This window comes from Xenia sp. Carnegie-2017, unplaced genomic scaffold, assembly GCF_021976095.1.
Source record: "Xenia sp. Carnegie-2017 unplaced genomic scaffold, XeniaSp_v1 HiC_scaffold_1, whole genome shotgun sequence".
Classification (NCBI taxonomy): Eukaryota; Metazoa; Cnidaria; class Anthozoa; order Malacalcyonacea; family Xeniidae; genus Xenia; species Xenia sp. Carnegie-2017.
This window is the reverse complement of record NW_025813402.1, coordinates 9,396,340-9,420,804: the sequence shown is the minus strand read 5'-3', so window position 1 is coordinate 9,420,804 and position 24,465 is coordinate 9,396,340. Positions and strand designations below refer to the sequence as shown.

The window sequence follows — 24,465 nt, the reverse complement described above, 5'->3', positions numbered from 1 at the left end:
TGCTTATTAGATAAGAGGCGTTTATTGGAACATTTACTGCAAGCAATGTTAACACTCCCAGACACAGTCACAATCACACATTCGTATTAAATCATCATGCATAAAATATAAGAAGTTGGTGTTAAAAATCAACATTTCATGTGATGAAGACGTAAGCGACGGGTTTTATATGACAAAGTCGTCATTTCATCGCATGGACAACAAAACTAATTAAGCTACCCCTTTCCAAGCAAACTGCTAATGATTGGCCATTGAATAACCATCTTCAAAAGAGTGGCCGGCGAAACGTTTTTTCTGGCCATGCAGGATTTTTGGTGTTCATTGACTGTTCTGACAATCAGTTTCAAAACAAATAAACGATTTGAAATTTAGGTTGAGCACCTACGTCTGCAGGCTAGCTACAGTAGATCGTAACGCAGATACCACAGAATGCAGAATCCGCATTAATGAGCAGCAAAATAGTCAGAGGATGCGCGATACAAGGGCTCCACTCCCATAGGATTCACGAGCTATGTTTAATTCAAGGGCGGCGGAACATTGGTAATTGGGGGCTATATTCATATATTCATATGTTATAATCTGTAAACACAATAGACAACTTGCATTATAGTCTTATAGTGGTAATGCGCATGAAAACATTGCAATTGCATTGAGAGTTTACTTGAGAAAACAATCTGCGTGGTTTCAAGCATTTTGTAATTCCAACAAAAGGCGTCCAACTTCTTCCTTTTTCAGTTGGACGAGGTTTAGTTTGAGAAGGTTTTGTGGCTTTCGGAACAATAGTTGGCAATCGTTTTAAATAACAAATATCGAATCGTCTGGCGCAGATTTGCCGTGACTTTCTGAGCTAGAAGACCCGGGCTAGAGTTCTCAAAAGAATTATGGCCTTCAGTCGAATTTCTTGACTCAGAAACGTGACTAAGAACAGCAGTAAACTCACTTTTGCTAGTGGCCATATTGCAATGTTTTCACGTGCATGACTACTAAGTGTCTATTGATTTCAATAGAAACTGATAAAGTAAAACATGCATATATGAACAATAGCCCCCCAATTATCAATGTTCCCGGGCCTTGGTTCAATTTCTTCTGTCTGTTTTTTCCATAGCCGCTCCAGAACTTTCAATTTTTTCTTCTACTGCCTAAAAGAGACGAAAATCGAATTCTAGCAAAATTTATGGACACTTTTTAAACGGGAAATCAATGCACACACGCCATCTCCGTACGTCATATGTAAACAACTTCTAGAATTATGAATTTCATTGAAAGGACAATGTTCATTTGCTATCCATTACTAACTCGTGCATCCAGTTTTAGACAACAGATTTTAAACTGAACATTTACCGCATTTCTTTTTTTAAGTCCCGGGCCTCTTTTTTTGCCCTTTAACTTTAACAGTCTCCCCCGCTTGAAAAGTAACAAAAAATATACCCCTCACCCCCCGACTTTGCATTTGGAAACAAACCTTAGAAGCAAATTGATTTGTAAGCTTTTCTTCTTTAGAATATCATAAACAAGTCATTGCATTGACGTCAAAGCCACCATGTCGGTGTATCAATAGAAGATAATCATAATTCTAATCATGGACGTAGAGAGAATCGAAAGTTGTGGAGGGGGTATCCAAATATGCAGGTTATAATCAGTAGAATACAGTGAATTTTAAATAAACTTTCTCGACATTTCGCGCATATAAGAATGTCACCCTCTCCCACAACTATTGATCTTGCTGCGTCCATGATTTTATTGAAGCTCTTTGGCCGGTGATCGAATATAGCTGCTCCTCTACTGCGATGTGGCATCACAATATTACTTCATTATTTTGCCTTAAGCTATATTTGCCACTTCCTCACAGGGCAGTACATCGATTTTTTGGAAAAAAATAAAAACAATGGCCATAAGAACAAACCTTGTTTAGTGGGTTCTCTACTGGATAGAGAGGCATGTATCCCTGCATACGTACGTTGTGTATGCCAGCCGGTTCAATATACGGAACAAAGTTAGGAAACTGTCTCGGGAGAGGCTGCCCATTGAACTGCTGGGGACTGCTGGTAATCTGACCGGGTTTGGACTGGTGCATTGCGTGTTGCTCGGACCCATTGTAACCGGGCAACTTGAAGAATGCTAGTTGGGAATTCTGATGCGCAAAATGCTGTCCGAACTGTTGGTTAGCTTGCTTGAGCTGCCAATCAAAGATGTAAATGAAATGAGTTCATGTGGGCTATTAGCTATCTCCATTCGAAATTCAAACAAAGCCAACGACAAAGTGAACTATTTTTGTGAACAACCCAACCATTTTTGACGAAATACACACAGCAGAAATATTTTTGTGTTCATCATCACAACAGTTTTTTGTAAAAAAAACGAACAGCAGGAGTATAAATTCGAGCCAATGTGTATATAAATCGTACGACAATGAAAAAACACCGATTTTAAGTGGATTTATTCATAGTTTTGCACCAAATTTGCAAAAATAATACAATTCCGCAACAGAACATCCAAACAACACTATGGCACAACTGAACATCCAAACAACACAATGCAATAATATAACATCCTAATGACACCATGCTACAACAGAATATCCAAACAACACCACGGAACAGTAGAATATACAAATAAGACCATGGAAAAACAGAACATCTAAACAACACCATGGCACAACAGAATACGAAATAGAGATGCTTTACACCACTTACCGGCAACAAATGAGCTGGCTGAAATTTTTGTCTGTTAAGCTGTTGTTGTTTTATGTGATGTTGTTGTTGTTGCAACAATTTCTGATGTTCTTGCTGATACAACTGCTCCTGTACTTTTGACTTTTTGCCACCCCCACCGCTTTGCGGTGATTTTCGACTTTTTGGCGACTGCCTGCTCGGTGGATTTTCTCCGGCACCACTTGAGTTGGAAGCTGCGGCATTTTTTCCTTCGCCCGAGCCTTTACCTGCCCGGGAAGGGCTCGATATTCTCTCATCGACGCTCAACGCTGGCGTATCCAACTTCACAGGACTTCTCTTTTCGACTTGCTGTGGTGCTTGTTGATGTTGTTGATGATTTTCCTTTATCGAGGAGGAATTTTCCGAGAATTGTTTTTGTCGTTGGTGCTCTTTCTTTGCAGCACCAACCTCGTTTTGCTTTTGCGCAACAGAAGGATCCGGTTGCTTCGAAAACTCGTCGTGCTTGTCTGCTTTAGATACGTCAACAGCAGATACGGCGTTTTCCGTAGATTTTCCGACAAGGCCACTTTGGTTTGTTCTTGCCAAAAATGGACTTTTGAAGTTGTTGGCCACATTTGCCTCGTTATTTTTTGAATTTTTTGAGCCAGAGGTCGTCGACGTTTGATCGAAAGGCTTCGAGAGCCGAGAGTTGACCAAGAGCAAATGATCTCGACGCTTCACGAGTTCGGCAAGTCGTGCTTCTAATTTCACGTTGTCGTGTTTTAATTGATGAAGACAAGATAAAAGCGAAGCAACTACAATTATAAAAATATAACAAACAGTTACATGAGTCAACAAATCTGAGCTAAATCAATTAAATCAATGAAAGCCAATTTGCAAATTAGTGACGAATAGATGTTAGAGGAACAACTAAAATATTTATTTAAATTTATCTGTTTTGGATTAGAGTTTTTTTATCAAAGAAACAGAAGACATTTTCTGGTGTTTCCACAGGCTAATGCAAACCTCGGAGACGTTTGAAAGAGCTCTCGATCTTCGGTCTCGGGCTTGCACAGATCTGCTCTCGAGTTCAACTAAAGGTCTCCTCGGTCTGCATAAGCATTGCAAACACAATTGTATAATTATTGCTCTGTGGTTCCTTCGACCGTTATCAGCTCAAGCAGACCAACTCTTTTGACTACTTAAATTCGCATAGATAAAAGTGTCTCACTTAATATAACACTATTCAACAAACCTTTCTTGGAATATTACAAAAAAAAATTAAGCTAGTGCCGGTAATTAGGAACGGCCAGGCAGTGCAGATGTATATTGATGGCCAAGGAAATTTACGGCGACGTTTGTAATTTAAACAACGGGCTGGCTAAGTGGCACAGCCCGTTCTTTAAAAATAGATGGTGGTCTTCAAACCATCGCAGTCTGGTCAAGAAAGTGACATTGCTTCCACCTCCAATCAGCATGATCTAATCAAGCTATGGAAGGGCGAGCTTTATTGACCAACAAATTAGGGATAAGATTAAAAAATAAGAGGGTGAACGCACATATCAAAAAAGTTAAGGATCTCAATATAACGCTACCTAATACCGATCTAAAACAGCTTTTCTTCTGTCAGCCGTCAAAATTCTTCGACAGAGAAAATTTTCATGCGCTGTCCTCAAAAATCGAGATACAAAAAAAAATTCATTTTCCCTCAGTGGTACATGAGTCGATGTCGGAATTGCGTGCGATTGTTCTAAGGATACAGTTTCTAATTAACTGATCGGTATACGAAACTGTAACGTTACTGGTCAAAGCAAACAAATCTCTTCGAAGAAATTAACGAAACTACATCGACATCACAAAACGCTGGCAAAAGCTTGAGCCAACAAGGCAAACTAACTTATGGTCAGCAGTCGTCCATCGCATATGGATCAAGTTAACTTAGTCATTGACGTAAATTGTAAATATGTCATATCCTTATACTAGTATGGCGGTAATATAAAATACGCGCATGGAGATTGCGTCATATTTTTAATGATGTAGCCATCCGCAATGCAACTTACCGTCCAAGTATCCCGGCTGATGGCTGAGAAATTCCACGCCTTGTTTCCATTGAAACTCGAGGAAATCTTCTAACTTTGTTGGGATTTCTCTGAAATAAAAATTTGTTCGATTTTGACACCAGTATTCCATAAAATATTCAATATCTGAATACAGTTGTAAAGTTGATGGCCAAGGTTTGATTTTTAAAATGTTTGATGGGATTGGTTTTTTAAACTTTCTTTTATCTTATTCTTCATTTTGCTTTTTTCCACCTTTCAAGATGGCGTCCTTTCCTCACCTTGACTTGGTAGTTAGACATCTAGAGGATTGGGTTCTAAATCATTGGCAAGTACCTATTTGTAAAAAGGGGGGGGATCAAAGTTTTTGTGCTGCTATAATTTATAAGCGTTCTGGGTATAAATTATTGAGAGGAGGACTAATTTTTGAGAACGGTTTTTTGAGAACGCACGTCGTTCCCAGCTAGTCCAAATCACTTGATACACGTAATGCTTCAGCAAAAATTATACAGGTCTAAATGTAACTCATTCACTCCGAGTTACATCTCAACTGGGACAGAGTCGAACAACTTTAACACGATGCATTAGAGGCAAATAAATGTGCTGAAAAATGAAATTTGCAGCTTTTTTTGTTTGGACAAGTCTGGAGGCGAAGTCCTTCATCATCGTTCACTGTCTTGATGAAGTTTTTTTCGGTCATGAGTTATCATTTTGACTTTGTTTAAACAAGGATTGAAAACTATTAGTACATTACATTACTGATAAAGTTATCTAAAATTATCTATCAATTTCAAAATTAGGATTATTAAGCCCTTATTAACCGACCTCTAGACTTTACGGAGAAATATCACACCGAACTTTATTGTACAAAAAAACAGAGGCCGATATTTCTCAGTAATGACCGCGCGAGCTAGGCTAATAAACGGCATTATTTGACCTGAAGCAAAGCTTGTTTTCTTTCTCGTCCTTGCTGTTTGGTACTGGTTGGCTTTCTAGTTTTTGTCAGTAAAAAGTAAATCGTTTCAAATTTTATCGTCTGGATAGTTTAACTGTTTTCCGAGTGTTTTTCTTTTGACTCACATTCGCACGTACGAAGTTTGTTTACATTTGACTGTAAAATTACGCGTTTTGGATCGTGGTCCATTAAGGAAAATAATGCACCAGCAAAAATGTTTCTGAGCCAATCAAAGCAAGCCAATTTGAGTGTAGTGACGCTTGTCATATAATAAAAGTAATATCATCAGTGTCACTACTATTCTGCAACTTTATAGGTTGGTAAAAGTCATCGTATAAAGCAGTTGAAGATCGCCAAGATAACCAAATCATAACATGGCAATCGCTGTTGGGCTTTTAGAAATTGGCTGGGATTGATTCATTTAGCACTAATATTCAGTGGAAGATCTACAGTACTTCAAAAAATTACCGCAGCACATTTTGGAATAGATTTACATTTCCAAGCATCTTAGATTTTTGAAAGAATTTTGAATTCAAAACTGAGCAGCTATAATTTGTTTTGACGAATGCTTGGATCCGCCACTGCTCATAATAATTTATCAAGAACGGGGAATAATAGTACGTATTAGTATTCTAATTACATATTCTACTTGTACGATCAAAGACACGGAGAAATAAATTACAGACAGGAAATGACGTCACTACGGAAAAAACATGTTTTACTTACACATCGCGAACGATGGGAATCGACTTGGAAACGAAAGGAGACGGAGGTAAGACGGGCATCTTTCCTTTGCCGACGGAGCCGAACGAATTGGAGGAATTTTTCCTTTCGTGATTTGCGCTAGTCTTCGTTTTCTTCTTTCCCTCCTCGTCAGTACCGCTCGATTTAGCGCTCTTGCGTTTCTTGCTGATAGTTCCGGCAGTGCTACCTTTGCTGCCGTTCTTCGTTTCACCGTGTGTCGAATTCTTTCCTCCATTCACTGTCGTCTCTTGATGTTTGTCTGTTTTCTTAACAGCGACGACAGACGGCGGATTTGGATGCGCACGCCAGCCATCATTGTGCATTTTGTTTTCGGCTAACGCATCGCCTTTGGGTGGGAAAATCCCCATCGTGTTAACTGTATGCCCTGTACTCTCCGTCTTGGAATGACCATGCGGGAAAGGAAAGTGGTTAGGCACCATGCCGGGAAAACCGATCACGTGATCTCGGGAGGACGGCGTGTTCAAAGGCGACGTGATCTTATGTGTTTTCATGTAATGATGGGGATCTGAGAAGCTTGCGCCTTCGTTTCCCGATGAGTTTTCTACGAAGCCATCTGATGCTTTCGTCGAAGGTTTTCGATTTTTCGGTTTGGCCGAACTCGCCTGCTGAGGTGTTTCACTGGATTTCATCGTGCCGATAACCGAAGGACGTTTGGTGATGTCTGGTTTTTGAACTGGTTGGTTTCTCCCTTCCGCCTTTGACCTGGCCTTTTCGTTCGGTCTAGGAACGATATCGCCTTTTCCCTTGAAAGGAATTTGAAAAGAAACTTTATTTTACAGTCGTGTTATTTTGAGTACACAACTCAAATCTCAACAATACAGCATATTCAAGACGGGCAGTTCAAAAATGCACCCCTGTATAATGCAAAGATCGAACTGAACTGTACAAACTGAACTGAATATATAACTGGAAGGCGACCTTGGGGTAGACATGATGGTCCTTGTATGCAAGCTGGCACGAGTCTGGACATATCGTCGTTCAATGTCCCGATGAACTTTCTTTTGGTCATGCGTGGAAAGGTTTGGATGAATAAGAAAACACAACAGAAAATTTGTCTTTCCACCATTTAAAGCTATATATTTGCTTGCTTTTTCGAAATATGGCGAAAGCTAGGCAATTTTACTTCCGGCAAGTGCAAGTGCCTAAACTAACTGCAAACCATGTGCAAAATAAATTATGCGCACTTAGGAAACTTTAAAATTGAAATTTCTCCCATGTACTTTCCGACAAGAGTTTTTGAGCAATGGGTTTTGAATAGCTAAGAACAAAAAATTCGCGCAGCTATAGTTGGCACTACGACAACACTAGGCTAACAGTGAAATTTTTTGACTGCTCCAAAAAAAAACATTTACAATGGAACGCCACAGAAATGTATCATTGCAAACACTAGAGTTTGGTGCAAGAGAAAATGTCTTCAAACAATTCGAGGCTTTCGAGCACAAGTACATGCAGCATAACTATAAACCAACATAATCATCCATATTGTCACTCAGTGACGTAGGCAGCAGCTAGCACGTGCAACTTGTAGTCCTTATATGTAAATTCAAGCTAAATTTCAAACGCTCTTGTTAAAATACAGGTCAAAAATTATTTGAGACAAGAACAAAGACCAACAAGAACCTAAAATTTAATCATTTATACCTTCTTGTTCCAATGATATGAACAATATCCAACATATTTTACAGTGTTCGCCGATACACCTTGCTGCTCTTCACAGAGAAGCTTGGCGGCCTGGGCACTAGAGGAGGAAGGAGATAAGAATATAGCTACCGTACACATTCTTTTAATAAGGTCTTTCGTAAACAAAACTCACCATGTAACGTGAAATGCTTGTCTACAACCAACTTTATTACATTGCATACAAGCTCCAGCAGATGTCTTGCTTTCTCGACCATGTTCTTCGCACAAATAACATGTCTAGAAGAAAATGACAAAGACGTTTATCCAATCAGACGCATATTATGCAGCACGAAACCATTGCTTTCACCATTGTCCTGGTTATTGTTGCAAAAAAAGACCGTTAAACAATGGTTCGGTTCTCTTCGACAATAGCAGGGATCATAGGACAGTGCAAAGTTTCGCGCAACCACTGACTAATAATTCAATACATCAACATGTTGTATTTAAAAATTAAATCCTACAATGTGTTTTGTCATAAGAAAAGTTTCCGTCGGCTTCGTAGCAGCCACTCATGATATTTTTATAATGACTTTCCAAACACAAAATACATGGCTATGGTGATGGTGGGTGATGAATGGGGATTTTCCAGAGGAAGTAAGAATTCACACGCAGCCATTAATTCACACACATCAGTCATTAATTCACACACATCAACCATTAATTCACACACAACACACACAACAGCCATTAATTCACAGACAACAGCCATTAATTCACACACAACAGCCATTAATTCACAGACAACAGCCATTCACACACAACAGCCATTAATTCACACACAACAGCCATTAATTCACACAAAACAGCCATTAAGTCACACACAACAGCCGTTAATTAACACACAACAGCCGTTAACTCACACACAAATATGATACCTCGTGGAAATGATACAGTGAAAGTCGGAAAACTTGTCATTTCAAATGTAAATTAAACATAACTGCGACGTTGTTTGATAAATGGATCTTTACGAAATTTTTAAACATAATAAGAGGTATTGTCCGACACCCCCGGGAAAGTTTACACTACGACTGAATGACTCGATCCTGTGAAGTTTTGTCTTGTAAATTTAGGTAACTGTAAGAATAGTAAAGCGAGTGATTTGAACTCGGGAGTATCGTTACATGTTTGTAGATGTATAGATCGTACAGTTTAGGAAAGTCCTGGGAAGGATTGTTGGTGTTGATGTTGACTGACGTTTCGACAATCTCAGCGGTAATCATTTTCAGAATCAAGTAAGGAGTAAACGTGAAGCTTGCCGTATTTGTTCTCTGATGCATGCATGCAAACCTCACGTTTACTCTTCACTTGACTATCAACATCGAGGACTCAGGACTCTACTAACCTGGACGATCTACACCTACAAACATTTTAAGGTAAAATGTTAGATCAGAGTAAAATTTGTAACGCGCAACATATAAAATAGGCAAGTTTATAAGGAATAGTGTAATGGAAGTCGTGAAGTTTTAGCAACTCTGAGTTTTTCTAACAACTCAGCAGTTGCCTGAAAGAATCGATATTTTTAATGCAAACAATTGTATTATGAGTGCTATATGATTTTTCATTGAATACATGCGGCAAGTTACCTAAGCAATATAAGTTTACATAAAACTAGTACTATATCACTTATAACATATATATAAATATATATCTAGTACTATTTGCATACAACAAATTTATACCGTAGCTACTACAGCAATGAAAGATTTCTTCACTCAACGCAGCATTTAGAAAGTTGTTACGTACCTCATGCAGGGAATGTACGTACGTTCGTTTTATGATTTGCATTTTCATACTGGTGATAAACTAAACATTACAACGTCGGCAGCATCCGATAACACTCCAATCCAAAAAGATACTCAACATTGCGCCCTCACAATTGGGCAATATGGCAACATCAGTAAACTGCCTTCAAGTTTCAACAAGCTCTTATTACGAAGCACGAAATTGGATACACCTCACGTAGTTTCGATTCATCATGTGCAAGAAACCCATGCAAAACCTCGAACTGCATACACGAAACATTGTTGAGCTCAACATTCGAATAAAATTTAATTTAGATACATGTTCAATGATTTCATGTGGAAACTGAACGGCAACGAACAACCAACAACTTTCAGATCGACAAATACCTTTGTAAAATCATTCGATACCTTGCATTTCGTTTCTAATAATATAATAATATTGCAGACTTGTGAACACTGCATGGCCTTGTAGCGCATGAGTAGCGCATGAATAGCGCATGAACTAGCTTCATAGCGTATGACTTGATTATGACTTACGAACACTACCGTTGTAATAAATGTACACCAAATAAACTGTCTTCCTAGCGAATGCCAATAAAAACTATATTTTTCTTCCTGGCAGCAGGTATAAATGCAAACAATTTCAGGCAAAATTATAAGGTTACTGAAATATTGCACAATAGTCAGTAACAAGTTTTGCGAGCTCTTTTGGGTAACATACTGTTGCATGTGCTTAAACCAATGATTTAAAAGCCAATCTGAGCGGTGACAAAACACAAAACTCAAAATTTATTTGAGTTAAAAGAAAGTCTAAAAAACCAATCCCATCAAGCATTTAAAAACCAAACCTAGACTAACAACTCTGCAATTGGATATCATGAAAAGCAATCTTGCCTCACTCGTAACTGGTGATCAGAGTTCACTTCTCGTAACTATAAAATTTTGGCAAAGATACGTATCTATAAGTAGTAGAGTAGGTTCTAGGTCATTAGCTTGAACTTGTTACTTGCTGAGACAGCTATAATTTAAGTACGTGAAAGCCGTATCGTTCTGTAGTAGTGACATTGCAATTTCATTTTGGAGAAGTTATATAGTGTATTATTTTATTTGACAAATTAATTAATTCCTTTGAAGCTACAAGGGGTGGACAAAAAATCATCGTTATACGTAGGTTTATAGCTCGTCATTCTTGGAGATATGTTATTGTAGCTAATGAAGTCCTACTGTCGAATAAAAATGAAACAAAAATGTAAGTTTGACAATCGCCAACTACAAACTTTAATCACATGATTAAAAGGAAAAGAAAATTTACGAAACGGCAGGCATCGTGCTAATATTGTTTTGCAAGGTTATCAATCACATATGCGCTGGAAAAAAGGAAAAATAGCCACAATCGTTTTCATGCACGTATCCTTCTACTGTCGGTTCAAGTACGGCTAATAAAAGAAATTTCACATCTTTGTTGGCAGGCCCTTAAATTTTATAACAGCTTTGCAACGAGCACAAACATGTAGTCAAATATATATTTCAGCGGGTCTTCGAGAGAACTCCACCATAAAGACTGAATTTTCTATTAGTTTAGCGAAGACTAAAATAAGCGAGTTTTTTCATCCGGTCACACATATCTATTCGTTGTCTTTGAATAAACATGAAATTTCCATGCAAGGGGCTACTTTTTTGTCCACCGACTGAATTTTTTTTTTGAAACATTTCCGTCGAGGTCAAAAAATTTCCTAGAATTAGGCTGCCATGTGGCGGACTTTTCAAGATACACAAGCTTTGCAGAGTTTCAAAAGCGTGCTAACTGCTTTCGTAGTGCTTTCCACATTGTAGTCAATAAAGCGTGATGCGACTGTACATTTTAAATTTGCTTCACAGCATTATGACGTCACGCTAGTTGCATGATCCTCGCGCACAATTTACGATTGTCACAGAGGTTAGCCACGCATATGCATCCACACAAAAACTTGAAATGCGTTCGACTACTTGTCAATAAAAACATATTTCTGCTCATGTTTCAATGACCTTCTGTTCATTGCAGAAGGTCATTGAAACATGTAAAATGTGGACTTGTAGACTTTATCCATGCTTGTACATATGACTAACCTTCTGAAACTTTTCGTGAGGTACAGAGGACAATATTATGGGCTCCATTGTGCTCACGTTACCAAATCTCACTTCCGGTATGTACAAAGCGCAGATGACGTGTGCCCATCCTATGACAAAAAAATCCAGAATTATTCACATATATGACGAACGGCGTGCTTAAGAGAGTGACGTTCGAGCATTTCAACAATGGCCAGTTAGGTGAAGACTCAGTTATCAGGGGTAGATTTTCTGGGAGTGGTGCAAGGAGGAGCACGGTCCTCCCACTAAATTCTATGGCATCCACACGAGAAAAAACTTTAACATGGTATTACACAGACTATTATTATAATACTTTTAAATGCTAGGAAATTGTGTAGTAATACTGAGTAAATAGGAGCTTATCATTTCTAAGGCAATTACATATTTTATACTATCACCATTTCCGATTAAGTAACCATCACGCACGTTTTCAATGAAATAATAAAATTGAAATAAATGACTCAACACGAAATAAGCTATCTTCAGTCATTTCGTTCCCGTTTGCCTTTTATTTCCCTCTTCCTGGTTCGTCATGTGTGAAAGCAACTGCTGTAGTCATGTTTGATTTTTGACACGTCGTTGGCAATATTTGGATGTATAATTTATGAAGCTTTGCTGATTATTTAAAGCGCCCTCATCAGCAAAATCCTTTATTTGCGATATTAAAACTAGGTGTAATGTCTGACGTATGGATGAAAAAATTTTTTAATTTGGTCAAATCGTCTTCTTGTTATGGAGGTTTAAAGTTACTTTTCAACGGACCTTCTCCGTCGTGACATGAAGTCTAGGTAAAGCCAAATTCTGACATACCAACGTATGTTTCTTGTATTGAGAAATTCCTTGCATGACGTCCCAAAGTAAGTCGTTTCGGACTTTTCAAATGACTGACAAGGTCCATTAAAAGGAGCATTTTTGTCAACTTTAAACAGCCATATAACTGGAACAATTTGACAAACTTTAAAACTTTTTTGTATTGATTCGTTCAAATCACACTTAAATTTAACATGGCAAGTGAAAATTTTTGCTGAAAGATGCACTTCGACGTAGTACTGTACAGCTTTGCAACTAGGATTTCTAATTTACTTAAGTTTATAAAAAAATTCTTAAAAGCTACATAATAACACTTCGTTTGCATAACTACATGAAGCCGAACACCAGGGCTTTACGAAAACTTTTGCATTAACAGTGAACATTGCAGCTTCATAATTGGTGAAGCCTTTTAGTGAATCAAGCAAAGAATAAACAAATCACTAAATAAATCAATGAGTTAACTACTAACCACCAGTATCTGTTCGTTTCAGTGCCCCCTCCTTCATTGGGCAGAGCTCACATTTCTAAAAGAGCAAATACTTCAAAACAAGAAATCAAACGCATACATAATGAAATAACTTCTTTCAGCTTATCACAATGTTGCATTATAGCATTTCAACCCACCACTCTTGCTATTCGCTCTTGGGATTCACATTTACGGCAAAACCAAGGCCCCTTTGGTACTTGAACAATGCCGTAACAAGCTTCAAAAAGAAAATATCAATTCATTATGAAGAATCTTTTCAACACTTGCTATGAGAGGTCTTCAAGGTCTTAATTGTTGTGTGTAATTGTCACTAATAATTGTCATTGGTCATCAACTTGCATGCTGTAAAATCAATGTCCTTATATAATTTTAGCTCTAATGCCCAAAAACTTACATTGTCTTACATAAGCTTGAAAATTGCCTTGTACAAGTCAAATGCTACTGGCAATGTCCGCTTTTTGACATTGCTATGGTGCACTCACTTGACTGCATTGTATTTGATAAAAAAAACCCAAATGTTCGCAATGCAAAATGAAATTATAGCTACCTTGATGAACAGCTACGCTACATCCATGTCCGTCGCAGTACACAAGCGGATTTTCATCCCATCCTCGCTCATCCGAGCAAACACAACAGCCGCCAACCATTTCCTTCACCATGATTACTGTATTTTATTTAAAACGAAATGGACACAGTCTTCAGTTTTACGCCCACTGTAAGCTTATTATACAGGTACAATCAACGAAATTTCCACGGGCTTTGCAAAAATATCCCATTCCATGCGGCAAAATAGAAAATATTGATAAATTTTATGAAAACGCTCCAAATAACACCAACAAACGAAGCGAAAGCGTAGATGGCGGAGCATGGCATGCATAAATACTATTTTACATACATCAAGGAGTGAGAATTAAACATTTACGAAGCAGAAGTTGCTATCACAAGGAGAAGGGCTGCTCCGTCCTCCCCTTGTCTGCAAAAATTGCGAGCTAGGTACAGTCGGCCCACGATTTAGTTTTCAAGTTACGTCTGGTGACCTTTTACGACTGCGTGATACGAATGATAAAGAATTTTTTTCATATTTTGGCATGTCCTTTAACTTTTAACATTGCGTTGCCAAAGTTCATTTCAATGTTTATTGATCAAAATTTTTTGTTAATAAGCATGCCTTTTTTCTTGTTCCTTTTTACCAAGTCATTGAACGTAAAGATTTTTCATTAAAAAGTTGTTTCGGAAGTTGTTGTTCATACAAATAAATTATTTCGTCTTTCCAGCTTTCTATTGGATTTCGCGGGGAGCTAAAAGCAGCCGACTCTCGCCGATTGACGTATGTCATTCAGCGAAATAAGGTCACATAATATATAAACAAGTGCAACTCACTCATCCGTCATCCTCTTTCGTGAGAGGTTATTCTTCCATCCAACAAGTAAAAAGATGAATTTTTTCAGTGATTTTTTTGAAAAGTTTCGAAAGAATTCCGAGCATCTTCATGACAAGGATTTACCGCAGTAAGTTCTTCCTACGAACTGGCATCTGTGTACGTGAATTTGTTGACGTTTATAAAAGATGACGTAATGCTATTTTAAAAGTTTTAGTCGACTTAACTAAACTCCATCAAAAGATATATTAATACTCTCTGTTAAAATTTTATTCAATTATTTCAGTATGAACTAATTTTTTTGCATTATGAGAGGATGACAGCTTTATCAGGAGTCAACACAATACAGCTGTGTTACTGTAGCATTGTTTGTGAAATTTGCCTTAAATTTATGTTCCCGAAAATAACCAAACTACGATGTTGAAAGTTTTCATAATTTCTGCTTTTACTAGAGACATTGTGGATGATCTATATAATGAGTTACCATATAAATGGGGTGCAAATTATGACAAACGTTGCCCTAGTCATGATGGTTCCCTCTTTGACAGTCCACAAGACTTTATGTCAGAGTTTGAGGAAATGTTCAATAATTTTTTCAAAGGATTTCCAATGATGTCTTTTCCGCAACACCATGGTAATCAAACACCATGCTTTAATTTACCCTCATAAACAAATAGTTTTGCGGTTATGTAGCAAAATCCATATTTCCTCGCAGATCATGAAATGCAGAACATTCCACATCAGGAAGTTCATGGCAATGAGTCTACATTGCAAGAAAGAATGTTGAATGATAAGAAGCAAGATAAATCAAATGATGTTGCACCTCAGGTAGGGTATCTTGGTCAAACCTGACCTACATAATAGTGTCATTTCTTTGCACGTTTAATTTCATCAGAATTCAGTGGCAGATCTATGTCAAGATCAATTACAGCAGGTCCTTCTTGAATATGGTCACATTTCTATCTTTTATTCTGATTAACACTAGATCTGTCACTACCAGGGTTGATGTTTCTCAAAACTCACCATGGCTAGTATTGGCTAGCATTCATAAACAATGCAAATTTTTTGTGTATTTTTCATAATTTTGCTAATGTAAAGTGGTACTATGTATGAATAGGCCTGATTGCTACATATTACCAAACTATCTTTTCTCGTGATATGGCTTGATTTTTGTGTTCACACACAAACATTATGTGGCAATTTTCATTTCCATAATTGAACAATTTCAATCTGTGTATCAGTCTGAGTATTCCGAACAAATAATCCTGACAACATTTATATTGGGTGATCCATAGGACCATGTCATTAATATTTCTAAGTCAAACTCTTTTTTGTTACCTAGCTTACCTTCAAAGATCGTGGTTTTCATAGACCTTACAGAAGGCTCATTGAGCCTGGCTCGACTAAGGAAGATCGAGGTTGATGCATGATTTTAAAACATGTTGCTTCATGATTGTTTTTCTACTGCATTTTTATTTCAGCAATTTCCTTTGCTATCATTGCATTTTCAATTCTTTTTGAGGCAGATCTCGACGAAGAAGTCAAAACTGGAGATAAAACTCTTGACGAAATTCTACCTCCTAGTGATATTGTTCACAACCACTCCTTTATTCCAAGTTTTCCCTTTGGCTCGTTTTCTTCTTCTGTGGTCGTACATAACAGTAATGGGGTAGGTGGAGTGTAAATATTTTCAAGCTTATTGAAACGTTATCATTATAAGGAGGAAGAGGGCATTTAGCTAGTGGCCTGGATAATTGTAGCATCAACAGATAGTGTGTTTATTTCAGAGAACCACTTAACTGTTATGTGTATGTACATTTTGAGCAACAGTGACATAGTCAGCCCGTAAGTTCGGTCATACATATGTATGTAAAAATGTCGGTGATCACTGACTGTTTTTAAATTTACAAAGCATGACTGGCCCATACACTGTCAAGCACGCTAGCCGCTACCACGATACCCAATTGCACTATTGGTATTGAAAATATTTGTTGGATCGAACCACTACTGCGTATGTCGCAAAATTGCTCATAACCACGTCAAGTGTGCTTTTCTCAGTGGCGTACCGAGCGGGGCGAGGGCGACACCCCGGTTTTGCAAAATGGATGGTAGATTTTTGCTCAAGATAGATGGTCACTTTTTCTTTCAACAAAAGCTGTCAGTATGTTTAAATTTTTGCTATCGAGAAATGCATTTCGCCCATTCGGTTTTTCACAGTCAGACTCACCAATTTACGTATGTATGTATTATGATAGATCGTTACTCTGTCGATAAATCGTTAACTTTGTCGGTACGAGAATTCAAAAAAAAACCAACTGCTGATCTGAAAGCAGTCTCTGTCTTCTCGCGTCTCTGACTTTTATAGCTGCAACAATCCACGCTAAGACTATGAGATGGTGAGCAGGCGCAAATACCCTTCGTTGCCCTTTTTTCTCGTCTTAAATGTTCAGCCAAATGAATTGCCGATATCGATTTTTCGATCTTACCGATTTAAAAGAATGAAATGTTAGTTTCCCAAATACCAGCGTTTAGCTAACGAATCATTTCGTTAGGAATGTATAGGCACGTTTCTCATGGATATGGTGGGGTGTTCAGGTATGGGAATTGGGCTGAGTGAAATAGGCAACAACAAAATCATAAGCAACGATCATGAAATTAAAATGACATGTTGCGTGCTGTGATTGTTGAAAAATCATATTTCAGTGCAATCTTCAAAAGAATGCACCAAAATCATAAATAAATCTTATCCAGTTAAGTTCGTCGTTCATATTAACAAAATTTATTTTATTTGGGGGTTGCTCTTTCTTTTACTTTATATACTCTCGCTCGAAAAGATATCACCGATATTGAATACAAATGGCATGCTTCTATCGATTCTCTTGATTGGTTGTACCCTTTTTCAACGTAGGTTGTGAAAAGTGAGAAAACTGTCAGGGATTCGAGGGGAAACGAGCAGGTAATCTTTTGAGGTATTGGTACAATAGTGGACATTGACGTACAGTGAAAAAAGAATAGACGCATCTGTCGCAACGTTATAGGCTAGGCTTTTTCCTCTTTCAGAATATGAAGGTGAACAATATTTCAAAACACATTCAGCCAATAAGTCAAGCTCTCTAAACATTTTGGATAGAGAGCATACTTCCCTTTTACTGTGGTTGCCCCGTTTTCACACGATAATTTGAGCATTCTTCGAACTACATCACACGATGAAGGTTATCAACGTATACATTTGCTGAATAGTGAATGAAACTGATGATACTGTACTTTTAATGCCAATTTTCACATTGGGTATTTTTGAATTCAAGAAACAATACCTTCTTTTTTAAAGAACGAGTGACCTCATTCTTTATTTGGCAGTTAGCAAATTACTGTCTTTGATATTGGTGCTGTCTTTAATTATCTGGGGCCGGTTGTATAAAGCTCTTAACTACTTTTTAACTACACTTTTTGCAGTTAAAAAGTAGTTAAATTTAACCACGCGGTTAAGTCGGTTGTATAAAAAAGTAGTTAGCGCTAAATGCAGTTAAAAGGTAGTTAAAGTTAACTATGCTATGGAGCATAGTTAACTTTTCAAAACACAGTTAAATATGGCGGCTTACCTTCTCAAAGACAATTATGGGCGAGATGTTGTTGATCAACAAGGTTTTACCTTGAGTTTTTAGTCACATATGTATCTTCCATGGCAAAGGCTTTTAGAATAAGAGCTTTATGGACAATGTACTACATTCGTCAGTGCTGTAAAACATCCCAAGTTTTGCTGACAAAAAACAGCAAACAATTTATCCACGTAACAAATCCTTTTTTACACAAGAGCAATTGCATTTTGTATTATCTTTCTTGCGTCCGGTAGCTCTTTGCAACTCATAAGCGAGACTCTCAATTGAGATAGAGCCACTTCTTTAAGATTAGTGCACATAACTCGCTGACATTGTCTTACAAATACGTACAATTCATTCAATGACAAGAAAAACAAAGAATGTTATTCGAGCAATGAATCCTATAGCCTTGGATGTATCGAATATTCAAATTGCGGGTTTTTCCCTATGCATTTTGCTTGATTGAATATCATATGCATCATATAAACTCTTTGCTCTATGGAAAATAAGCTAGATTATGTTAAAACTAATAGGTACTACAGTATAAATGTTGTTCTAAGTATACCAATGATAATACATATAGATACATGACCTTTACAACAGTTTTTATTCATGACTACTCTTTTGTGTATCAGCTGCATGAGGTACAATGATTTTAGTTTCTTAAATACATAAAACATTTCATCAGCATGCATGTTGAAGGTCCATGTTGCTTGATATATATACATTATCCATTGCATATTGTTTATTATACAAGAAGAAAATATACATGACAGTCAATTAGTGGGTTTTATTGATATTTCATCAAGTATTTCCTATGTAAAAATTTTTATTTTCAATGTACATACAATCTTGCCTGCCAATAAAGATCTAGCTACTGTTTGATGACTTAAAAAGTAGAAAAAAATGAATAAAACTCCCAAGCTTTAGACAAAGATAGGCTAATAAATCACAAAGGCATGAATAAAAGTTCCATAGCTAAGGCTCATTAACAAATATACCCAATAGTTTTTATAACTCAGTTTTTGAAAGGTAGAATTAAGAACAAATAAGTATTTTGTGTATAGCTGTGAATATAACATGTCACAAGCCGATAAAAGAAAGTTGCTGGATTACATGGCTACTAACTATGACAACTCAAAGAAATGTTTTCTAATAATAAAAAAGTCCATCACTGTCATCTTTTAGAAATATGTGTGACTTATGTCTGTACAAACACATTTCTTTCAAGCATTTTACTCAGCTGTTATAAAGAGAAACGAAACGACCCTTTTCCTTTGTTACCCTCAATCTCTCAGTTTTAAATTCTGTAAAAGCGAGGCCATTCAATTATTTAAATCCTTGCACATAGAACACAATATGAATCAATTTGAGAAGAGTTCATTGTTTCGTTTGCCCAAGTCTGTTTTATATAATTGGTACATGAAAGAAAGCAGTCCTTGCCGAGACTCATATCATTCGTCAACATCGTACTGTATTACACAGAAGGTAAGGATCGATTTTCTTGAGAAAAGTCCAAAGTATATGCTACAATTTAATCCGGTTACCATGTCATCGTGAATCTTTTATTAAATTTTCTTTTCGCTTCATCAACATCCGTAAAAACGACAATAGTTTGCCATATTTTAAGATTTTTACATAAGCCAAGAGATTTTTCATGATTTTAAAGTCATTTTATAGTTCACTTGCCCGCCATTACAAAGCATAAATTGATTAAACTTTATGTCATTTTATGTAAACAACACTCCACGCAATTTCCACGCAAGTTAACTACGCAGTTACTTAACTATCCGACTAACTACGTTTTGTGCAACGCAGTTAAGTCGAGCAGTTAAGTTACTACAGTTAAGGAGTTAACTACGGTAGTTAGCGCTAACTATAGTTAAAGTTAACTACGTTTTTATACAACCGGCCCCTGTCTTTAATTATCTAACTATTCATTTACTGAGAATTTATAATATTATTTGTAGGGTAGAACTTTCTGTGTGGTGCTTATGTTGCCTTTTTTATTTCTTAACTTATACCGCACGTTTAACGAAGGATGCCTAAGTTTTATAATGCTATAATCCGATTGTCACTTACCACCCTACCCTACCCCCGAGGGGAACGGGTTTATTCTGGTTTGACTGCTGATTTTCTAACAGCTGATACCTAACTCCAAAATGATTTTGTGTTTTTGTGCACGTGAAGGTTACAATAACGAGACGAAGTGATGGCAAAGAACACACGATAACTCGTGTAACAGACGAGCAAGGAAACATTTCAACTCAAGAAAATGTCATCGATCTCAGTTCGGCAGGTTCAGGTATGAAATATTGGAACATTCGACGCGTCTTGCAACTTTTAATATGAACACATCGTGTCTCTTGGTCACCACATATACAGACGGTCACCACATGCCTCTCCAGACACGGGATTACCACACGTTTTATTAAACAGAAGGCCCTCTACATGTCTCTTGATACACAGGCTCACCACGATTCTCACGAGACACACAGTCACCACATGTCTCTTGAGACAGAAGGTCACCACATGTCTCTTGATACAGGTCACCACATGTCTCTTGAGACGAAAGTTCACCCCATGTCTCTTGAGACGAAAGGTCACCACATGTCTCTTGATACACAGGCTCACCACGATTCTCACGATACACACGGTCACCACATGTCTCTTAAGACAGAAGGTCACCACATGTCTCTTGAGACGAAAGGTCACCCCATGTCTCTTGAGACAGAAGGTCACCACATGTCTCTTGACACAGAAGGTCACCACATGTCTCTTGAGACGAAAGGTCACCACATGTCTCTTGAGACGAAAGGTCACCCATGTCTCTTGAGACAGAAGGTCACCACATGTCTCTTGACACAAAAGGACACCACATGTCTCTTGAGACGAAAGGTCACCACATGTCTCTTGAGACAGAAAGTCACCACATGTCTCTTGAGACAGAAGGTCACCACATGTCTCTTGACACAGAAGGTCACCACATGTCTCTTGAGACGAAAGTTCAACCCATGTCTCTTGAGACAGAAGGTCGCCACATGTCTCTTGACACAGAAGGTCACCACATGTCTCTTGAGACGAAAGGTCACCACATATCTCTTGAAACAGAAGGTCAACTCATGTCTCTTGAGACAGCAGGTCAGCACATGTCTCTTGAGACGAAACGTCGCCACATGTCTCTTGAAACAGAAGGTCACCACATGTCTCTTGAAACAGAAGGTCACCTCATGTCTCTTGAGACAGCAGGTCAGCACATGTCTCTTGAGACGAAACATCACCACATGTCTCTTGAGACACAGAGCCACCACACATCTCTAGAGACATGTTAAGTTAGCATACATCGTGAAGATAATGTACATGTATGCTACGAGTTAAATGCAAGGAAATCTACGTTATAGGAAAGCTGGGCAAGTTAAAACAGGATTGCTCAGAACCAAGCACTAGCTCTGGGCAACTATCGTGGTACCGACGGTTGCAAAGTTTTTTCATTAACGATGAACAGAGTGGAGAGAACAACAAACCGGGGGAACAATGAAGGCAACATTCGCCAAACTTGACATTGTATATTAAAGAATTTATAGTCGACAAAAAAGCCATCATAACACTTCAGACCTAAGTCTGTTTCAATTATTTACACTATTACAGTCAATAGGTGAAAGGAAATATTTCCAGCAATGATATAACTAGAGTCAACAAACTTGTGTTCATTTTTTCTTCAAACCAGTTGCCATTAAGTATATAGAAGCAAGGCAGATGCCAATACCAGCAGCGGAAGCAATCATGCATGACCTTAATGTAGAAGAGATTGCTTGTATAGACCACTCACCTGTGTTAGGTGGCACAGTATTAGGCTCTCACCCTTTGTTAAGTGGTCATGCGGCAATGTTCCAAAAATTTCATAAAATAAATACTATTTAAGTGACCACAGTCACCTCTACTAAAGCAAACATGGTCAACTTTTCGAAGGTCCCAAACTTAATTTTTCATTGTATTGAAACTATATGAAAAAGTGAGGTGAGTTAATAACTGCAAATAATATAATATAAAATTGAATCTTTGTTTGAGAACTTTCCAAAGTTTGAACATTAGAGTGCATGGTCTTTATGTATCAATTGTACCCAAACAAACTTTAAGTCCAAATTTCACGATGTGTTATGCTGGCATTGTTTAGTATCAATGCATAGTTTTTCAACAAGCACTTTTATCATTCTAGTGATTGCTGTTAAACTATTTTATGAGGATTGTAAGAACCATGAAGATTGTCGGCAAGTATTTCACATAAATGTTAAGAAAGCCAAGTGCATTTGTATTGTGTTTGAAACCCAAAGTTTAATGAACTTACAAGACATGCTATAAACAAGTACTACTTAGTACCAACATATCTTAACATACGTAAGGAAAGGGAGCTAAGCAATTAAGTAAATCACCTGTATATAAGTTGGTCATTTGGGCCTTTCAAATATACTGGCAAACCAGAGGATCTCTGAAAAAACCATATGCAATCAACAAATTAACATGATGTGATATTATGAATGTGACACACACATTTAGATCTGGCATATTGGCTATGCATGATGTTTTTATGGAAAGAAATTTTTTACAGCATAGAAAACATTTTCCTTGTTTCTTTGCAATTAAAGAAACATGTAGAAAAGTTAAGATAAACAAGTTGCTCATTTACAATAGCAGTCCATCTGTGAGCAGTCCAATATAAACATAGTCCTCGAGAAAGGGCATGTATTAGATGTACATACATAAGGGAAGAGGGTTGCAGGTCAATTGACAAACATAAATACACATACATACACCAAATCCAACTGTTTCAAAGGTGCATTACATATTTTTACAAACCATGACAAAGTAATCATACCCTACAGTGCTATAAAAGTAGCTTACACAAAACACTTAAATGCAGATACTTTCAATTTCAAGAATACGAGCTTAAGACAAGACCATCTACGTCATTGATGGGTCCTTCAATCCAATATTTTACAAAATAATACCCACATAGCCAAAGGGCGAAACAGTCTGGGTAAATTGGAGGCACACTATGTTATGATTTTAAAATATTCACAGCAAATTCAAACTCAAACATTAATTTACCTAATGTAAAACACGGAATATCCAAACCTGTTTGTTCTCCTACATTAAATGTAAACTATTTATGTTTGTTCTAAAAAGCCTTAATGCCACATGCAATACTTAGAAAAAATGTACTATCGCGTTTAGACCTTAAAAATAAGCAAAATAAAGATTCTAAATATCGAAATTTTTTATAGTGACGATAAGATGTGTACAGGAACTTTCTCAAACTTCTATTACGCATATGAACCGTATGAATTGAATATGAATTGAAAGTCGACTTGTTTCGTACTGATTCCCTTGAAATATAAAGTTAATAAACGTCATATGAATAGAATAGATACCTGAAAGAACGATTGATAGTATGATACCCTGTTTGGCCGATCTACCGACAATCCAACTGAGTTAACATCTTGTTCAATACGACGTTTATAAAGTCGCCTGACAGCGTCCATTTTGACTTTTGAAAAGGAAGATTCCACTTTTGCGTTTGCACGTGACATACCATATATGGTATGATCATGATTACTTGACGGTATGTTCATCCTATTTGCGGAACTGAACACAATAATCATTTACAAATTGTCTTTGAAATGGTCTTGAATGACTTCCTCGAGCGTGGCGACTACTTTATAATTGAGGGGGGACACCAGTGCAAAGTTTATAATAAAGTGTATTGGAGCATAATGTACGCCGGTAGAGTTCTCAGTTCTCGATGCTTAATTTTATTTCCAAGGCATGAAGAATACTTTCTACATGTAAGGAGTTGTGATAAGCACTCGGAATTGGACGATTCAGCCATTCTCCAATAACTTGTCTGATGTTGCACAACTGTCATTTGTCGTTTTCCTGGCCTCAAGAGTTGGCAATAATTTGCACGATACTCCTTACAAAGTATAGGATATAATTGTATTTCAGTAAATTTATGTGGAAAAAATATGCTGTAGTTTCTCTCTGTTTCTGAGAGATTCAAAAGCAAACGTCGCAAATATGCTATGTCACGTGTGTGACCGACAAAAATCTCTGGGAAGTTTCCCTACGTCTTTTAAAGCGCAATTATCCTCCGGGAAATTATCCATTTAGATAAAGTTGAGTGTTTTAAGAACATTTGCAATATATTTTATAAGACGAA

The 24,465-nt window shown here is 37.3% G+C and overlaps 4 protein-coding genes across 7 annotated transcripts; 2 read left to right on the top strand and 2 right to left on the bottom strand.

The window, feature by feature from the left end:
- Positions 1–14,744, bottom strand: LOC124433767. Of its 3 annotated transcripts, XM_046983549.1 has the most exons (12): positions 14,655–14,744; positions 13,822–13,938; positions 13,412–13,491; positions 13,257–13,311; positions 11,957–12,066; positions 8,242–8,345; positions 8,070–8,166; positions 6,390–7,171; positions 4,712–4,800; positions 2,694–3,466; positions 1,904–2,176; positions 1–1,139 (listed from the first exon to the last, which is right to left on the bottom strand). In XM_046983549.1, the coding sequence occupies exons 1-12, from the start codon at positions 14,656–14,658 to the stop codon at positions 1,077–1,079; spliced, it is 2,547 nt and encodes an 848-aa protein (XP_046839505.1). In that variant the 5' UTR covers positions 14,659–14,744; the 3' UTR covers positions 1–1,076. The 3 variants fall into 3 exon arrangements, with proteins under 3 accessions (XP_046839505.1, XP_046839513.1, XP_046839522.1); XM_046983557.1 differs by lacking the exons at positions 13,822–13,938; positions 14,655–14,744 and having other exon boundaries at positions 13,257–13,326; positions 13,412–13,468; XM_046983566.1 differs by lacking the exons at positions 11,957–12,066; positions 13,257–13,311; positions 13,412–13,491; positions 13,822–13,938; positions 14,655–14,744 and adding an exon at positions 9,852–9,990.
- On the top strand, positions 14,612–21,948 carry LOC124433784. 2 transcript variants are annotated; one of them, XM_046983575.1, is made up of 8 exons: positions 14,612–14,782; positions 15,105–15,286; positions 15,368–15,480; positions 15,995–16,070; positions 16,179–16,321; positions 17,561–17,608; positions 20,439–20,553; positions 21,650–21,948. In XM_046983575.1, the coding sequence occupies exons 1-8, from the start codon at positions 14,709–14,711 to the stop codon at positions 21,784–21,786; spliced, it is 888 nt and encodes a 295-aa protein (XP_046839531.1). In that variant the 5' UTR covers positions 14,612–14,708; the 3' UTR covers positions 21,787–21,948. The 2 variants fall into 2 exon arrangements, with proteins under 2 accessions (XP_046839531.1, XP_046839538.1); XM_046983582.1 differs by lacking the exon at positions 15,105–15,286 and having other exon boundaries at positions 14,625–14,782.
- LOC124433800 lies at positions 20,564–21,643 on the top strand. The gene is made up of 2 exons (XM_046983592.1): positions 20,564–20,931; positions 21,013–21,643. The coding sequence occupies exons 1-2, from the start codon at positions 20,700–20,702 to the stop codon at positions 21,567–21,569; spliced, it is 789 nt and encodes a 262-aa protein (XP_046839548.1). The 5' UTR covers positions 20,564–20,699; the 3' UTR covers positions 21,570–21,643.
- LOC124433810 (cytochrome c oxidase subunit 7A-related protein, mitochondrial-like) lies at positions 21,795–23,833 on the bottom strand. Its single transcript, XM_046983604.1, has 3 exons — positions 23,678–23,833; positions 22,679–22,734; positions 21,795–22,040 (listed from the first exon to the last, which is right to left on the bottom strand). Exons 1-3 carry the CDS (start codon positions 23,786–23,788, stop codon positions 21,956–21,958), a joined length of 252 nt encoding a protein of 83 aa, XP_046839560.1. The 5' UTR covers positions 23,789–23,833; the 3' UTR covers positions 21,795–21,955.
- Positions 23,834–24,465: the final 632 nt, after the last annotated feature.

What these genes read in the sequence shown, in the direction of transcription:
- LOC124433800 (XM_046983592.1), top strand. Translation starts at nt 20,700, where the DNA reads ATGTCTCTTGATACACAGGCTCACCACGATTCTCACGAGACACACAGT. An exon ending in CATGTCTCTTAAGACAGAAG is followed by an intron (nt 20,932 to 21,012) that starts GTCACCACATGT and finishes TTGACACAGAAG; the next exon opens with GTCACCACATGTCTCTTGAG.
- LOC124433810 (XM_046983604.1), bottom strand. Translation starts at nt 23,788, where the DNA reads ATGGACGCTGTCAGGCGACTTTATAAACGTCGTATTGAACAAGATGTT. An exon ending in ACTATCAATCGTTCTTTCAG is followed by an intron (nt 22,735 to 23,677) that starts GTATCTATTCTA and finishes TGGTTTTTTCAG; the next exon opens with AGATCCTCTGGTTTGCCAGT. An exon ending in AATGACCAACTTATATACAG is followed by an intron (nt 22,041 to 22,678) that starts GTGATTTACTTA and finishes TTCTACATTAAG; the next exon opens with GTCATGCATGATTGCTTCCG.
- LOC124433784 (XM_046983575.1), top strand. Translation starts at nt 14,709, where the DNA reads ATGAATTTTTTCAGTGATTTTTTTGAAAAGTTTCGAAAGAATTCCGAG. An exon ending in GTCTTTTCCGCAACACCATG is followed by an intron (nt 15,287 to 15,367) that starts GTAATCAAACAC and finishes ATTTCCTCGCAG; the next exon opens with ATCATGAAATGCAGAACATT. An exon ending in TCGTACATAACAGTAATGGG is followed by an intron (nt 16,322 to 17,560) that starts GTAGGTGGAGTG and finishes TTTTCAACGTAG; the next exon opens with GTTGTGAAAAGTGAGAAAAC.
- LOC124433767 (XM_046983549.1), bottom strand. An exon ending in CTCACGAAAAGTTTCAGAAG is followed by an intron (nt 8,346 to 11,956) that starts GTTAGTCATATG and finishes ATTTTCTTCTAG; the next exon opens with ACATGTTATTTGTGCGAAGA. An exon ending in AGCCAGCTCATTTGTTGCCG is followed by an intron (nt 2,177 to 2,693) that starts GTAAGTGGTGTA and finishes TTTGATTGGCAG; the next exon opens with CTCAAGCAAGCTAACCAACA.